The following is a 17,195-nucleotide window of genomic DNA, read 5'->3' as shown; positions in this document are numbered from 1 at the left end:
GACAGTCTTTGCTCTAATTCTCTACTGTTACCTCTCCTGCTCATGATCAGAAGGTCACTCATAAAAGTGAGAGGCTCTCACATGGTCTTCTGGGCCCTGGCTTTTAAGGAGTCAAGGACTGTCTGAGAAATGGTTATGAATGTTGGAACTAAATCTTGAAGGTTGTAGGGACGCACACTTGGCGTAGTGACACAGGCTGGCCACCTGAGGGGGCGCCAGCCTCACTCGCGGAGCCCGGAGAGGGAGGAGGGAACCTTGGAAACAAATGTCAGGCTCAGACTCTTTAGGACCATAGAACGTCGAGAACACAGCATCTTAGAAGGCTGAGAACAAAGCCTCTTAGAACGTAGAACAAAGGCCCCTGGAATCGTAGAATGGTGAGCTCAGAACCTCACCGCATCTGGGAGACAAAGACGTTTAGATTCTGTTCTGGCTAAATCATAGAATCTTCCTCCAGGGTCTTATAACGCCAAATTTTGGAATATAACCGATCTTAGACTCTTAGAAGCAAGACTGGCTACATAATTTGCGAGTCCTAATGTGAAATGAAAACGCAGGGCCCCTTGTTTAAAAATTAAGGATTTCAAGACCGTAACAGCAGAACATTAAAACCAAGCCCCCGGATCCTCTAAGCTTGGCCGCATGCCGGTGAAACCGGCCCCGCTTAGAAGTATAATTCTATGGGAGGTTGTTGATCTGAACTAGACCGGCCCTTCTAGTTTTACGGCTGAATTCTGAGAGGGCTTCATGGAAGAGAGGGCAAAATCCGGGCTCTATTCTCTAACTCTTTCCTACTCCCGCTTAACCTCAGAAGCTGAGGGTTGCGAGGGGCTGAAGGGAAAGGGAGATCTGCCAGTAACTTGGACCCGTTCTCTATTTATAGAATACCTCTTCCCTTCCTGCCCAACAATCCAATGGTAGCCCGAGCTCGCCCGCAAGGGGGCGGAACCAGTTGCGGGACCCGGGAGGCACGGACCAATGACATTGGAGCAAGGACGGGCTTGTTTCATTGTGACGCGTGGGGGCGTGGCCACGGACCAATGGCAGGCTGGCGTGGGGGGGCGTGGCGAGGCCGCCTGAGAGCACAGCGAGTAGGCAGCTGCGAGCATGCGTCGCATTGGGGGAGCGGGTGCATGCCCCAGCAATAGGTGCTGGTTGCTGTGTGGTCGGGGGCGTGGCTATGCAGATAAGGCGCGGGCGGGCGGCCCAATGGGCGTGCGCCTATGCAGATGAGACGGTGACAGCCGGGCCAGCGGGCGGGCGGGCAGGCGGGCTGTTGGGGCGGGGAGGTGGGACCGGGAGAGGGGTGGCCGCGGGGCCCGGCTGGGCTGGGGCGGGGGGCCGCAGCCATGATCCGGGCCTTCTCGTTCCCGGTGAGCCCCGAGCGGGGCCGGCTGCGGGGCTGGCTGGAGGGCAGCCTGGCCGGGCTCTGCGAGTTGCACTGGCTACGGGAGAGGCAGGAGTACCGCGTGCAGCAGGCGCTGCGGCTGGCCCAGCCCGGAATGGGGGGCGCCGAGGCCGAGGACGAGGAGGACGCCGACGAGGACGAAGATGCAGCGGCGGCGCGCCGGGCCGCGGCGGCCCTGGAGGAGCAGCTGGTGAGGGGCCGCCTGTCCGTCCGTCCCTCCGCAACCATCTGTATCTGTCTGTCTATCTGTCTCGGTTAGATGCTCACACACCCGTCCCGGTGGGGGAGGGGAAGGGGGGAAGGACAGGGGGTGGGGCTGCAGACCCTGGAGTCTGGGCGGCGGGCGGGATGTGGCCTCCCCACCCCCGAACTGGGAAAGGAGGGACCGCATGGCTCCGCTGGAGTCTATAGACATGCCCAGGCCCCATCCCCAGAACCCCTTCCCCAAAGAAAACCCTTCTGGGCGCCAAGTATGTGTCAAGCCCGGGGCCAGTACTCAGCATGCGTTGTCTTCTTGCAGCTTGGGTGATAAGGGGGGATAGTCCCCATTTTACAGAGAAAGAAACTGAGGCTCAGAGAGGGCAAATGACTCACCCAAGGTCACACTGCCCAGATCCAAACGTGCCCCACTCTGGGCCCCTGCTGCCAGGGCTCCATCTTCCCTAGGTCCTGGTGTGCTTGGAGGTCTCCGGGGGCCAGGTGGGGTGAGGGACTCTTAGGGCCTCCGGAGGGAGGGATGCCTGCCCAGGGGAGGCTCACAGTTCCTGAGGACCCCACGGTGATTGTGGCCCACCCGTGGTACTTTTCCTCCTTTCCTACCTGGTCCCAACCCTGGTTAACCCAAGAGGAGGCAGGCTGAGGCGGCATGGGGGGTCTGACTCCTGGGCTCTCTGGGCGCTTGAATGGGGGAAGGTGGAGCAGAAGCCTCCAGAATGACTCTCTTGTCGTTCCCCACTCTCCCTCCCCTCATTCCTTGATTCTCCCGACGTCTTCCTGGGTTCCTCACACTCTCCCCACCGCACATCTCTGTGACCTGCCGTGTGTTTCTGTCTCCCTGCTCTTCCCTTTTGCACATCTGCACCTCTCTTTTCCGGCCCCAGGTCCCCGTCTCTGCTCTCTCTTCCCCTCCCCCCAGCCCTCCAGGCCCCAGACCCCAGCTCCCGGTGCAGATCCCATCCCCAAGCCTGTGGGTGGTCAGAGCTTCCCGTTTGGGGAAACCTGAGCCGAGGTGGTGGGGGAGTGGGCTCTCCCTGCTGCTGACCTCGACTGCCCCCACCCCAGATGGGGACTGGGGAGGGGACTGAAGCCAGACTCAGAGGCTGCAGGCCCAGCCCCTCCCCCGGCCGGGAGTGGGACCCTGCACATTCTTCTCTGGAAACAGAAACAGCTGTGGGAGGCGCCACCCCCTCCCAAAGTTAGAGAAGCATTGTGGGGGCCTTCACCAGCTCCCCGCCACCCACCCCCGGCAGGCTGGGCTTGGGAAGGCGCCTCCCAGCTCTAGGAGGAGAGGAAAGTCATGGGGATGGGCAAGCTGTGTCCTTCCTCACTGCCCCTCAGTCTCTGCCTCAGTCTCCCCTCCCTTCCCCCTCAGCTACCCCATCTCTGCCCCTCAGCACCCCCCCCCATGAGGTGGTAGTAGGGAGGCCTCTTCCCCGCCAGTCTCCAGGCAAAGCGCCGTCCCGGCATCAGGGAGGAGGCGGCAGCAGGCAGCGGGAGGGAGACAGTGGCCCGAGAGAGGCGCAGAAAAGCGCTAAATATAAACCCCTCTGGTGTTGGGGGTTCCTGGGTCCTTCTGAAGAGGGGGTGGAGGCCTCTACTCATCCCTGAGCCTCTGTCTTACGATGCTTACCTCTCCCACCCGCCACCCAGGACTATAACCCCTTTGAAGCAAGAGCGCTGAAGCCAGACTTCCTTCGTTTCTCACAAGACTGATGGGGAGGCAGGAACAGGGTCTCAGAGGAAACAGGCAGGAGTCCTGGCAGGGGGTGGAGGTCCCTCTCTCTCCCACCAAGGAAGAAGGTCTCCTTCCAGCAAGAAGGACTTAAGCTAGACTTGCAGAAGGACTTCCTAACAGAGACAAAGGGAATTGGACACAGACTAGGGATGTGCGGGCAGGAACAAAGGTCTGAAAAAGTTTGGGCGAAGGGGTTAGGTCTCCCCAAGCCCTAACCACACTCATGTTAAGCCTGCCTGAGCTTGACGCCCTCAAGCCCACTCGGTATTGGGGGCAAATGGGGAGCCAGATTCAAACCAAAGACCTTCTGGTCTTTTAAAGATTCATCCCTTTGCAGCTGGAAAGAATGAGGTCAGACTTAGAATAGACTGGGGGAGGGAGTGCTGGGGGGGCCCAGGCACAAAGGTAGAGGAGGCCTCTCCTTTCCATTCCCCCTAACTCCTGCCTTCCCTATGACGGCAGAATTGAAATTAGACCTGAAGAACTCACTAACACTTATTTTTAATTACACAAGTAATCGTGATTTTATATTTTCCTTGTTAGAAATTCAGAGCTTTCATGTAAAATAAAAGCTAACATTTATTGAGTACTTAAAAGGAACTGCTCTTTTAACTCACTGAATCCTCACAACCCCATAACAGAGGGAGTTGAAGGATGCCCTGTTACAGATGAGGAAACCAAGGCCCAGAGAGGTGAAGTAACCTGCTCAAGGTCACACAGCTGGGAAGCGCCAGAGCTGAATTCGAACCCTGGCAATTAGACTCCAAGCTATGCCTCCTTAACCACTTCATTGTACCAACCTGTTCCCTTATCCCTCACTTGGCTCCCTAAATGCACCCTCTTCCCTGAAATCACCTCTGTGTCACCTTGGAAGTCCCTGCAGGCCTTTCAATGCATCTACTGGCAGAAACAGTTTACATACCAGAAATTTCAAGCTTTGCTTTGCTTTTTTACAAATTCCAGTTTCTTGGGTAAGGTCCCAGGGCCTATGCCAGTGGTTCTCAAAATGTGGTCCACTGGACTAGAGCATCACATGGGAACCTGTTAGAAATGCAATTTTGGGGGGTTCCAGACTGGAATCAGAAGCTCTGAGGGGATCAGTAATTCAGGTTTTAATACACCCTCCAGATAATTCTGACCCACCCTCATACTATACACTCTGCACTTTCCTTTCCCCACTCAACATTCTGTCTTGGTGATGGTTCTATATAGAAATTGCCTCCTTCCATTTTAACAGTTGTATAATATTCTGCTGTATACATTCATTCCTTCATTGAAAGTTTCCTGAGCACCTACTTTGTGTCAGACACTGTTCAAGGCACTGGAGGTGGGGAGGGTGCAGTAGTGAACAAAACAGTCAAGAATCTCTGCCCTCCAGGGGCTGACATTCCAGTTCGAGAAACAATAAACAAATGCCAACCTGAAATATATAATTTTAAGCCATGGGGTCATTGCTGCTATGTAGGAAAAAAGGCAGGGCACCTGAGGTGCAGAATGACAGAGCTATTTTGGAAAGAGGGTGGGAGAGGGGATCGGGTAAGCAAAGTTTCTGAATGAAGCAAGGGAGTGAGCCAGGAGGAGATGCGGGGGACACATCCTACTGAGGATGGAACATACCTGGCATGTTCAGGGAACAGCAAGGAGGCCAGTGTGGCTAGTGCAGTGAGCAAGGGGGCAATTAGTGGGGGACATGATATGGGGTACCTGGGGAATTCTGATTTATTTCTAGTCACCCCAGATGCTGCACAATTCTCCTGCTTTCCTGGGTTTTGCTCAAAGACGACGCCACCCTGAGCCCCTCTGCACACTCAGAGCAGGAGCCCAAAGTGGATTGTCTTGTTGACTTTCCTGCCATAAACAAGCCCAGGTGGGGGCTTCTGTTCTGGGGGAGGGAGAGGATGGAGCCCAGGAGAGCAGCCACAGGAGTGGGAAGCTGGAGGGGGGGGGGTGTCTGCAAGGGAGCTGGCCAATCTTTCTGCCTTAAATAGGCAGGGCTGGGCGCCTGCCCTCCCAGCCCCTCCTCCCTCCCCCCTCCTTCCCGCCGTCCAGACAAGCTGCTTTTGTCTGAGGGTCAACCGTCAGCTCAGCTGCCGCCACCTCTGGCCTCACCCAGACCCCAGTGAGACTCTTCCTGCCTCTGGCCCCAATTTCCAACATGAGGTTCAGTTCCACAGTCACTGTCACACTCCCCTTAAAGGGTTTTCACCTTCACTTTTTCACACCTGATAAGAATCGATCTTTTGCTGCAGCAAGAAGGAGACAGGGTAGACTCAACAGAAATTTCTTATGGGGATCAGGAGCAGTGGGGGCTTCTGAGTGGGAATGGAGCAAGAGCTGGAGGCAGATGTGGTCCCAGGAGCCAAGGAACCTGCTGCAGTACCACTGAGGCTAGGAATGCCTTTCCATTAGGCATGAGGGGTTCTTTCTGAAGTGAGGAGCAAAAACATATGAGTCATAGCAGCCTATTTTATCCATGTGAGGGAAAGGGTCAGTCTGCACCAGGAAGGACTCAGGGAGATTTGCAAAAGAACTTTCTACCGGTGGATGAGGGGGAGGGAAGATGGAGGCATCTGAGAAGAAAAGGTCAAGGACCTGGGAGAAGGCAGACTAAGGGATCTGCTAGGTCCTGGACACCAACTTTTAGCAGTGAAGTGCCCTTACAGCAAGAAGAACTAAAGTTAGACTCAATGAGGGACATTCTAATAGGGGTCAAGGGGCCATGAGCACAGATGGAAGAAGGGAGGTGAAAGGAATGGGACCTTCTGAGGCCTCGTCACACCTAAAAGGGAATAAGTGGCTGTGGTAAGGACTGGATTTAGCCCGTCTTTTGAAGTCAGAGTCTCATTGTCAAAGTGAAACTCTGCCCATGAGCTCCTGGAATAGGGGACCAGTCGGCAGAGGACTTGGGGGTGGGGCTTCTGACCATCCTGCTCTCACCATGCCTTCAGGAGGCCTTGCCCGGACTCATCTGGGACCTGGGCCAGCAGCTGGGAGACCTGAGCCTGGAGTCTGGGGGCCTGGAACAGGAGAGCGGGCGCAGCTCGGGTGAGCATGGGTAAAGGGAGCAGGGTCAGCCTGGGACACCCCAATGTTTTCCACTGTCCCCCATCTCTCAGGCTCCCTTGTCTCTGTTGCTTGGTCTCCACCCCCTGGTTTCCCCAGGCAGGCCCCCTGATTATCTCTCCCCTTCTCAATCCAGGCTTCTATGAAGACCCCAGCTCTACAGGAGGTCCTGACTCACCACCCTCAACCTTCTGTGGGGACAGTGGCTTCTCCGGATCTGGCTCCTATGGACGCCTGGGTCCCTCTGAACCCCGGGGCATCTATGCCAGCGAGAGGCCTAAGTCCCTAGGTAAGGTGGGTGGGGTTGGGGCCCTGAGAGCCAGGGAACTGACAGTGAGAAGATGGTTTTGACCACACACTTCTGAGTCAGACCAACCTGAATTGGAATTCTGGCTGTGACATTCCTTTTCATGTGATTTTGAGTATTTCACTTCTTTCTGGACCTCTGTTTCTCCATCTGTTAAAATGGGATTAATAACTGCACCGATCTCATAGGGAAGTTTTGAGTATTCAGTGGGCCTTTGCCTTAAGGCATTGGACTTGGTACATGGGAGCCTCTTGGTCATTGGGAACTACTGTTATTCATTCATACAAGTTTCTGAGCCCCTACTATGTGCTATCCTAGCACACTATCCCATGGGTGATGGATACAGCAGTGAAAACAGTCCCTGTCCTCACAAAATTGACATTCTAGTGAGTGAAATAGGTAACACACAAGATAAATAAGTAAAACACATAGGGTATTAGATATTGACAAGTACAATGAAAAGAAGATTTGGGGAGGAGACTAGGGAGTGTCTCTTGGAGTAGGGGAATGAATTGCAATTTTACAAAATACGGTCAGAGAAGGCATCCCTGAGACTGTGACATTTGCGTGGCACCCTGAAGCAAGTGAAGGAGTGGACCAATCCTGAGGGAAGAGCGTTGTAGGAATCAGTAACAGCAGGTGCAAAGGCCCTGAGGCAGGAGCATTACTGGCCTCTGCATCCTGGAGGTCACGCTCGTGGGAGACCTATACATGTAGAGGGGAGGGCTTAGAAATGGAGGTCAGAGAGGCAGAGGCAGGACAGATCACTCAGGGCCTTGTAGGCTACTGTGAGGATTTTGTTATGAACCTGATGTGGGGGAAGGGGTGAGAGCAGGCTTTTTTGTTTGTTTGTTTGATGGAATGGGACAATAGAGGGGAAATGCCCGTCCTGGCACCTTGAGAACGGCCTTGAGAGCCTCTTCCACTCTTCCTTTTGAAATTTTGTTTCCCTCCCGTAGGAGATGCCAGTCCTAGCGCTCCCGAGGTGGTGGGAGCTCGGGCAGCAGTCCCGCGGTCCTTCTCGGCGCCCTATCCCACGGCAGCCGGGTCTGCGGGCGCGGAGGCCGGCTCCTCAGCGGAGCGGCGGGCCCGCGCGGGGCCCTTCCTGACGCCCAGCCCTCTGCACGCGGTGGCGCTGCGCAGCCCTCGGCCCTGCGGCCGCCCCCCGGCAGACTCGCCCGACGTACCGGGCTCCGGACGGCCCCTGGACGGCTACATCTCGGCGCTCCTGCGCAGGCGCCGCCGCCGGGGGGCGGGCCAGCCCCGGACCAGTCCCGGGGGCGCGGACGGGGGCCCGCGGCGCCAGAACAGCGTGCGCCAGAGGCCGCCCGACGCGTCCCCGCCCCCCGGAGGCGCGCGGCCCGCGCCCGAGCCCCCCGTGGAGCGCGCGGGGGGCCGTTCCGCGAGTCCGGCCGCCTTGGGCCGCGCCTGGGCCTCGCAGTGGGAGTCGGAGGCGGCGCCCGAGCCCGCCGCGTCGCCCGCAGCCCCCTCGCCCCCAGACAGCCCGGCGGAGGGCCGCCTGGTGAAGGCGCAGTACATCCCGGGCGCTCAGGCGGCCACCCGCGGCCTCCCCGGCCGCGCGGCCCGCCGCAAGGCGCCACCGCTGACCCGGGGCCGCAGCGTGGAGCAGTCCCCACCCCGGGAGCGTCCCCGGGCCGCGGGCCGCCGCGGACGCATGACGGAGGCCTCGGGGCGCCGGGGCTCGCCCCGGGCGCGGAAGGCCGCGCGCTCGCAGTCGGAGACCAGCCTGCTGGGCCGCGCCGCCGCCGTCCCTCCGGGGCCGCCCAAGTATCCCACAGCCGAACGGGAAGAGCCGCGGCCCCCGCGGCCTCGCCGCGGCCCGGCACCCACGCTGGCCGCCCAGGCCGCGGGGTCCTGCCGCCGCTGGCGCTCCACGGCCGAGATCGACGCCGCCGACGGGCGCCGCGGCCGCCCCCGCGCCCCCGCCGCCCGCGGCCCGGGTCCTGGCCCGTCCCCGTCTGCTCCCCAGCGCCGGCTGCTCTACGGCTGCGCCGGCAGCGACTCCGAGTGCTCGGTGGGGCGCCTGGGGCCCCTCGGACGCCGGGGCCCGACGGGCGGCGTCGGCGGCGGCTACGGGGAGAGCGAGTCGAGCGCCAGCGAGGGCGAGTCGCCTGCCTTCAGTTCCGCATCCAGCGATTCCGACGGCAGCGGTGGCCTCGTGTGGCCGCAGCAGCTGGTGGCGGCCACCGCGGCTTCCGGGCCTGGAGGTGGTGCGGGTGGAGGGGCGCCCGCCGGCCCCGCCAAGGTCTTTGTGAAGATCAAGGCTTCCCACGCGCTCAAGAAAAAGATACTACGTTTCCGTTCGGGTTCTCTCAAGGTCATGACTACAGTATGAGTCTGGGGGTTTGTTTGGGCTCCCCTTCATAGCCTCTGCACCACCACACCCCCAATCACTGACCCTTCCACACCTCCCTTCCAAAGACCACCGTCTTCTCGCCTTCCAAAGACCCTTCCTCTGTGCCCCATCCACTGCAGTCCTGGTTGATAAGGCTCCCCCTCCTTAGGGAGGAATGGGGGAGGGGCCCTGTCTGACCCAGTGGGTCTTTCAACTGATGGCTCTGCAGCCCATGGGCAAAAGTTCCCTCTCTCTGGACCTCATCTTCCTCATCTGTGCTATGGGTGTACTATGGTATGCTGAAGGGGTAATTCAGTTTGAACTTCCCCGTTCTAGTTTAGACAGTCTGTTTGATGCCCTTCACTTCTCTCACTGAGCCCTCTTAGTCTTCCCCTCCGTGCCCAGATATGGCCCCTCATACACAAAGTGCCCCTCATCCATGTCCTTGGATATCCCCTTGGCACGTGGCTGGCTGGAGACTCTCTGTGTCTGACCCAGATGGTGCCTTCAGAGTGCCCTGGGAAGGGAAGGAGCACTGACTTTGGGGTTTTGAGGGTCAAATAAGAGTTGATAACACCTGGGAAGAACGACTTTTTATTTCTATCCATGGACAATTACGGAAGATTGGGAAGTAGAAGAGGGGAAGGAAGATGGCTTCTATCTTGTGGGTTACCCCCCACCCCACTGTGAGAGGGAGTGGGAGCTCAGGATGACCCTCAACTGTTTCAATCCAGTATTTTTTTCTTTTTAAAAATTACTGTATTTATTATGACGATGGTGACTCCCCGGTGCACAGGGGAGCCAGATTCTGTGTGTTTCTCTAACCTCTTTGTAAATAAACGCACAGTGTTACATATGTGGTGGACTTGACTTCTGTGTTAAAGTGGGAGAAATGCTTTTCCTTTGGACTAACATTTATTGAGCGATTACGGTTTGCTTTGGATGTGGCAGTGTCCAGAAACAGATGGCAGATGCCAGGGTGGGTCTCAGCATCATTTTCTAGCCATTGGCTATTTTATTTCAATGACTGACCTTTGATGGAGTTTTGTTTGGTCATAAATGTGGTTTCATAAAATGAAAACAGTATGGGACAGTCCTAAATCCCCTTGCTCAGAAGTCATCATAATCAGTTTGATATGCATCCTTCATGTTTTCCTTTATGTGTTTGCATACATATATGGGTCTAGTAACTATATAAATATATATAACTATGTATATGCATATACATATTGTTATACTGTATATATAAAACTATATTTACATAAATTGAACTATATGTATGCATTCTTTTTAAAAAATATATCTTTATTGATTTCAGAGAGAGGAAGGGAGAGGGAGGGAGAGAGAGAGAGAGAGAAACATCAATGATGAGAGTCATTGATCTGCCTCCTGCATGCCCCCTGCTGGGGATCGAGCCCTAAACCTGGGCATGTGCCCTGACAGGGAATCTCCTGGATTATAGGTTGATGTTCCACCTCTGAGCCACCCCGGCCGGGCTATGTATGCATTCTTTATCAAATTTTTTTTTTGGGGGAGGGGGGGATTAAGTCATCTGTGCCTGGAGATTTCTTTATGGGAAATATTTTAATAAGAATTGAATTTTTGCTCTAACTGGTTTGGTTCAGTGGTTAGAGCATCGGCCCATGGATGGAGGGCCCCAGATTCAGTTCTGGCCAAGGGTGCATACCTCGGTTGCAGGCTTGATCCTGACCCTGGTTGGGGCTCATGCAGGATGCAACCAATCGATGTGTCTCTCATTGATGCTTTTCTCTCTCTCTCCCTTCCACTCTTTGAAAAGTAATGGAAAAAATATCTTTGGGTGAGGGTTTAAAAAAAAAAAAAGAATTGAATTTCTTTGATGGTTATAGTACTGTTTAGCTTTTCTATTTCTTCCTGTGTCAGTTTTGCAAAGTGATATTCTTCTAGGATTTTGTTCATTTAATCTAAACTTAGATGACATATATTCCTATTACTGCACTAGCTGATAAGATTTCACTGTAGGGAGTCCCATAATCCAACCCTACTGTCAGCTCTCCAGTTCTTTTGCTATTATGGACCTTGCTGCAGTAATGTCCTTGTAAGAAACTCTTTGTGAATTTATGTATGACTGTCTATAGATCCACTTCTAGAAATAGAATTGCTTAGTCATTATAGTCTGCTCATTTAAAAACTTTTAATTGATACAGCCACACTTCCTTTCACTGACGGCCCTCAATTGAGATTTGCAACAGCAATTTTTGAGGTGCCTGTTTTTCCACCCCTTTACCGAACAATGATTTGAGAGCTGTTGCTTTAATTAGCATGTCTCCTTCCCTGTTTTCTTAGTGGGATACATTTTTTTGTTTGCTAATTGACCCACTTGTGTTTCTTCTGTGAATTGCCTGTTCACATCCTTTGCACAATTTCCTGTTGGTTAAGCCCAATAATTATACTAATTTCAAGGATGGATAAATAGAGGCTCAGAGAGGGGCCACCACTTGCCCTGGTCGTACAAGAGGGATCCAGGACAAGAACTGCCACCATGCCCACAGCCTGAAGGATGGGCATTTGTTGCTGCTTTGACCTTTGTGCTGACAAGGATTGAATTGAAAGGGACCACAGCAGGTCTGGTCCCTTTGAGGCCCGAGAAGTGGGGACCAGACCTGCTGGTCACCTGAATCTCTAGTGCCCAGTAGGGCCCTGTGGACACAGCAAGGAACAAAACAGAAAAAGTCTCTTCCCTGTGGAGCTTCCATTCGAGTGTGTGTGTAGATAAACATGTATTTCTTTTAGAGTACTAATAAATCAAAGTTATTTTTAAAAGTTTGCCAGGAAAAGCCATTGCTTGTCAGGCCCTTGGGAATATTCACCCCATCTCCATTCCATAAAAGAGGCAACTGCAGCCAGAAAGGGGACATACAGATGGCCTGTCTACACAGGTCACTCACTGGTCAAAATGGTTACAGTCAAATGGATGACCTCCCTTCATTTTTCACATGCTAGGGCTTGCTCGTGAAAAATAACAGCTAACACTCATTGAGCACATGCCAGACTCTAGTCTCAGCACTTTATATATATTGACTCACTTAATCCTCACAACCTCATGGGGAGTAGATACTATTATTATGCCCATTTTACATGGAGAGTCTGAGGCACAGATAGATTAAGTAGCTTACCTGAAGTTATTAAATAGCAAAGCTGGAATTTAAGTTCAGGCTGCCTAAGGGTTCAGGCTCTTAAGCACTGTCCTACATAGTATATTTGCTGTATGGATTATCTCTGGAAGGATATACAAGGAACTGGTCACAGAGATGGAAACAGAGAGGTTGACAATTAAATTTTATAATTTCTTAAAGGTGGTAGGGCAATGAGGAAAAACTGAGCAGACATATGAGGCAATTGAGTGGAATGGGGGAGCGGAGCAGTTCATAATTTTAAATGGAGTCATCAGGGATCATCTCATTGAGAAGGTGACATTTGAACAGAGACCTGAAGGAGGAGTGAGGCCTGGGAAAGAATATCCCAGGCAGGGGTCCAGTGCAAAGGCCCTGAGGCCAAAATGGTGCCTGGCATGTTGGCAAAATAGCTAGGAGCCCAGCACATCTGGAGCAGTGAGTGAGGAGAGAGGATGGGAGGGACTTCTTGGGCCACCGTGAAGATTTTGATTTTTTACTTCGAAGGAAGTGGGAGCCATGGGACAATTCTAAGCAGAAGAGGGACTTAGTTTTTTTTTTGGGGGGGGTGATGGGGTTAACAGTTTTATTAAGATATAATTCACATACCATAAGACTCATCCATGTAAAATATAGAATTCAATGGCTTTTTAAAAAAAATGTTTTTTCTTGTGATGGGAACTTTTAAGATCTAGTCTCTTAGCAACTTTCAAATATGCAATATGATTATTAACTATAGTCACCATGCTGTACTTTACATCCTCATGGCATTTATTTTATTACTGGAAGTTTGTACCTTTGACAACCTTCACCCATGTCACCCATCCTCCCACTCTCCTTCTGGCAACTACCAGTCTGTTCTCTGTATCTATGAGGTCTTTTTTTTATTCCATATAAGTGAGATCACACAGTATTTGTCTTTCCCTGTCTGACTTACTTCACTTAGCACAATACCCTGAAGGTCCATCCATGTTGTTGCAAATGGCGAGGTTTCCTTCCTTTTTATGGCTGAATAATATTCCACTGTGTGTATATTTCTTTATCCATTCATCCAGCAATGAACATTTAGGTTGTTTCACATCCTGGTTATTGTAAATAATGCTGTAATGAACACAGGAGTGCACATGTCTTTTTGAGTTAGTGTTTTCATTTTCTTTGGATAAATACCCAGAAGTGGAGTTGCTGGATCATACAGTAGTTCTATTTTAAATTTTTGAAGAACCTCCATACTGTTTTCCATAGTGGCAGCACCAATTTACATTCCCTCCAACAGTGCCCAAGGGTTGCCTTTCCTCCATTTCATCATCAACACTTGTCAGTTCTCGCCTTTTTCATAATAGTCATTCTAACAGGTGTGAGGTGATATCTCTTTGTGGAATTGATTTGCGTGTCCCTGATGATTAGTGATGTCGAACACCTTTTCATGTATCTGTTGGCCTTCTGCATGTCCTTTTTGGAAAAATGTCTATTCAGATCCTCTGCCCATTTTAAAACCAGATCGGTTTTTTGCTAATGAGTTGTATGTGTCTTTTATATATTTTGGATGTTAACCGCTTATCAGATATATGATTTACAGCCCTGGCAGGGTAGCTCAGTTGGTTAGAGCACTGTCCTGACACCAATGTTGTGGGTTCAATACCCAATGAATGCATGGATGGGTGGAGTAACAGAGAGATGTTTCTCTCTTCCTTCCTCTCTCTCTCTAAAATCAATAAAAAGCAAACAAAAATATATACAATTTACAAATATTTTGTCCCATTTGATGGGTTGGCTTTTCATTTTGTTGATGGTTTCCTTTGCCGTATGGAAGCTTTTTAGTTTGGTGTAGTCAAAGAGTTGTGCAACTATTATCACAGTAAATTCCAGAACATTTTTACCACCCCAAATAGAAACTCAGCACCCCCTAGCTGTCATCCTCCAATCTCCCCAGCCTTTGACAACTACTAATCCACTTTTGTCTCTATAGACTTGTCTTAGACATCAATGGAATCATAAAATATCTGGTCTTTTGTGACTGGTTTCTTTCACTCAGCATAATGTTTTCAAAGTTCATCCATGTCGTAGCATGTGTCAGTGCTTCATGTCTTTTTAATGCCACGTGATACACCATTGTTTGGATAAGACACATTTAGTGTATCCATTCATCAGTTGACAGACATTTGGGTAGTTTCACTTTGGGGCTATTATGAATAACGCTGCTGTGAGTGAACACTCCTGGACAAGTTTTTGTGTGAGCATGCATACGTTTTTATTTCTCTTAGGGACATACCTCGGCATACAATTGCTGGGTCATGGGGTAACTCCGTTTAACCATTTGAGGAACTGCCAGACGGTTTTCCAAAGCGGCTGCACCATTCTACACTCCCACCATCAGTGCCTGAGGGTTCCAGTTTCTCCACACCCTCACTAACACTTGCTACTATCTGGGGACTTGGGTTCAAACAGGGTCCCTCTGGCTGCTCTGATGGGACCAGGCTGGGGGAGACAGAGGAAGAAGCTGGGAACCCTATGAAGAACCACTGTGCCAGTCCCCGAGGGAGACCATGGTGGCTGGACCAGAGTGGGGACAGCAGAGGAGGTGAGAAGTGACAGGATTGTGGAGAGACTTTGAAGATGGAGTTAATGGGGTTTGTTGCAAGACCATTTGTGGGGTGCGTCAAGAAAGGGGTGTCAAGAATCACCCACAGAGATGGGTAAGACTGCAGTGGGAGTGGGTTCGGCAGGGGGAATCCCGAGCTCAGCTGGACCTGCCAAGTTTGAGATTCCCAGCAGACACCCAGGTGGGAATATACAGTAGGCCGCTGGGTATTTCCTCCTAGAATTACCGTTGGCGTTCATTGCACGTTTCTTGGATAATTAAAGCCAGACCTGGATCTGAAGCCAGGGTCTCGGTTTCCCTATCCAAAAAATGGGGCCAATAATACCACTGACTACTAGGTTGTCATGAGACTGGGGCGATTCCTGCACACCTCGGAAATAAGGTCATGCGTAGGGTGAAAAGAGGGCTGAGGGCGGCAAATCAGGAGAGAAGTGGAGGTCACGCTCGGTTCAGGCGGTGTCCGTCTCCCCTAGTCCCCAGCCCCTGGCCGTCGTCGGCGAGGGGGAGGGGAGGTTGGGTTGTCACCCCGTCTACCCGCGCTCTAAGTTGAGTTTCCTTCTCCGGGGCTGCCGGGGCCAGAACTACTGATGGAAACCAGCTGCTGGAGGCGCGGAGGCCGGGCGCACGCCCAGGCCCCTCCCCGGCGCCGGCAAACCCGGCTAAGGGGGGGAACTAGGGCGCCCTAGCTCCCCACCCCCCTTCCACAGTAAGCCCGGGGCCCTGGCACGTCCGGCGAGCCTGATGCTTTCCAGATGTGAGCCTGGTTCCCCTCCCCCACCTGGCCCGTTGCTCCCGCAGAGTAGGGGGGGAGGGGAGCCAGGGTCCGACACCCCCCCAATCAAATGGCTACACCACGGATCTGGGCCGGTGTCCCCTCCCCGCCGGTCTCGTTCCCCTGACCAGGTCGTAAAATCCGAACTGCGATGGGCTGACTGCGGTAGAGACGCTCCTTCCCCCACCTCTACCTCTTTCCTGGGCTCTGGCCTCCGCCTTCCCGCCTCTGTCTGGGGTGGTCGGGACACGCCCATCCAGGCCACGCCCCTCCCCTCCGGACCACGCCCCTCAGGGCGCCGAGGCCCCGCCTCCGCCACCGTCCCCTGAGCAAGGCTGGTCCACCCGCCCGTCTCTGCCTAGGTGTCTGTATTTTTCGGTCCCCGTCTCCGAGTCTACCTTTCTGTCTGTGTGTCTCTCCTGTACCCTCATGTCTCTGTGTCTCTGTCTCTCTGCGATCCTCTGCTTGTCTGTCTCCCCGAGTCCGTAGGTCTCTCTCCAGATTTGTCTGTCCCAGTCTCTCTCTGCGTCTGTCTCTCCTTGCACCGCTCAGCCCCTCTCTCGGTGTCCCAGCCCGTCTTCATTTCTCTCCCTGTCGCCCCCTCCACCTTCCTGCATCTCTCGTCTCCAGTGTCTGCACCCACCCGGCCGCGGGAGCGCCTTGCCCTCCGATTTCCACCTCCTCGTACGGCTTTGGCGCGGGCGCCCCCGTGTGGCCGGCAGGGGACTGTCACGAGAGGACTGAGGGCTGAGTGTGCGCGCCCGCAGGTGTGTGCTGAATGCGAGAGAGACACCAGGCGTCCGTGGGTGACACGGGAGATGGTGTGTGACACCGAGAGACTGTAAGTGTGTACTACTGGGAGATTGTGAATGAAGTCAGGGGTTGTGTGTGGCTATGTGACCTTGTGAGATGTGTGACAACCAGAGTATGATTGTGAAACTGTGTCACACCCAGAAGTTGTATGTGACTGTGTGTGAGAAGAGAGAGATGACATGTATATGACTTCGTGTGACACCATGAGGTTAGGTGTACCAAAACACTATTTGGGGGATTGTGGCGTCAAGAAATATGTGAGGGTGAGAGATTGTGTGTGACAGTGTGCAACATAGTGACACGAGTGCTGTGTGTGTCACATGGGCAGACAATGTGTGACACTGAATGAGTGTGATCCACCTAGAGACGGCGTGAGAAGGTAGTGTGATAGGCCAAGAGGGACAGGGTGTGACACAGAGACCAAGTGAATGTGAGACAGCATGTGTCAGCCTCGCTGGTGAACTGTGAGAAGGGTATGTGACTGTGTGTGACACAGATTGTGTGGGAGGCTGACAGACTGGCACAGCGTTGTGACAGTGCATGAGAAAGTGTGCAACTATGCAGGGCACTCAGAGATTAGAGTACAAGAGAGTCCTGGCTGGTGTTGCTTAGTGGTTAGAGTGTCGGCCGTGCACCAAAGGGTCGCAGGTTCAATTCCCGGCCACGCCTGGAGTGTGTTGGGGAGGCAGCCAATCGATGTTTCTCTCATCCATCTTCCTCTCTCTCTCCCCTCCCTCCTTCCCTTCTACCCTCTCTAAAAATCAATGGGAA

The 17,195-nt window shown here is 53.2% G+C and overlaps 1 protein-coding gene across 1 annotated transcript; it reads left to right on the top strand.

Annotated features, from left to right (window-relative positions):
• The first annotated feature begins 1,331 nt into the window (after positions 1-1,331).
• Positions 1,332-9,944, top strand: DACT3 (dishevelled binding antagonist of beta catenin 3). The gene is made up of 4 exons (XM_087826782.1): positions 1,332-1,598; positions 6,311-6,407; positions 6,562-6,714; positions 7,692-9,944. The coding sequence occupies exons 1-4, from the start codon at positions 1,350-1,352 to the stop codon at positions 9,086-9,088; spliced, it is 1,896 nt and encodes a 631-aa protein (XP_087682908.1). The 5' UTR covers positions 1,332-1,349; the 3' UTR covers positions 9,089-9,944.
• The last annotated feature ends 7,251 nt before the right edge of the window (positions 9,945-17,195 follow it).

The sequence above is a fragment of the Miniopterus natalensis genome, chromosome 18 (assembly GCF_054644295.1).
Source record: "Miniopterus natalensis isolate mMinNat1 chromosome 18, mMinNat1.hap1, whole genome shotgun sequence".
In the NCBI taxonomy this organism is placed as follows: Eukaryota; Metazoa; Chordata; class Mammalia; order Chiroptera; family Miniopteridae; genus Miniopterus; species Miniopterus natalensis.
Note: the sequence above shows the minus strand (reverse complement) of the source record. Positions and strands in the feature narration are given on the sequence as shown.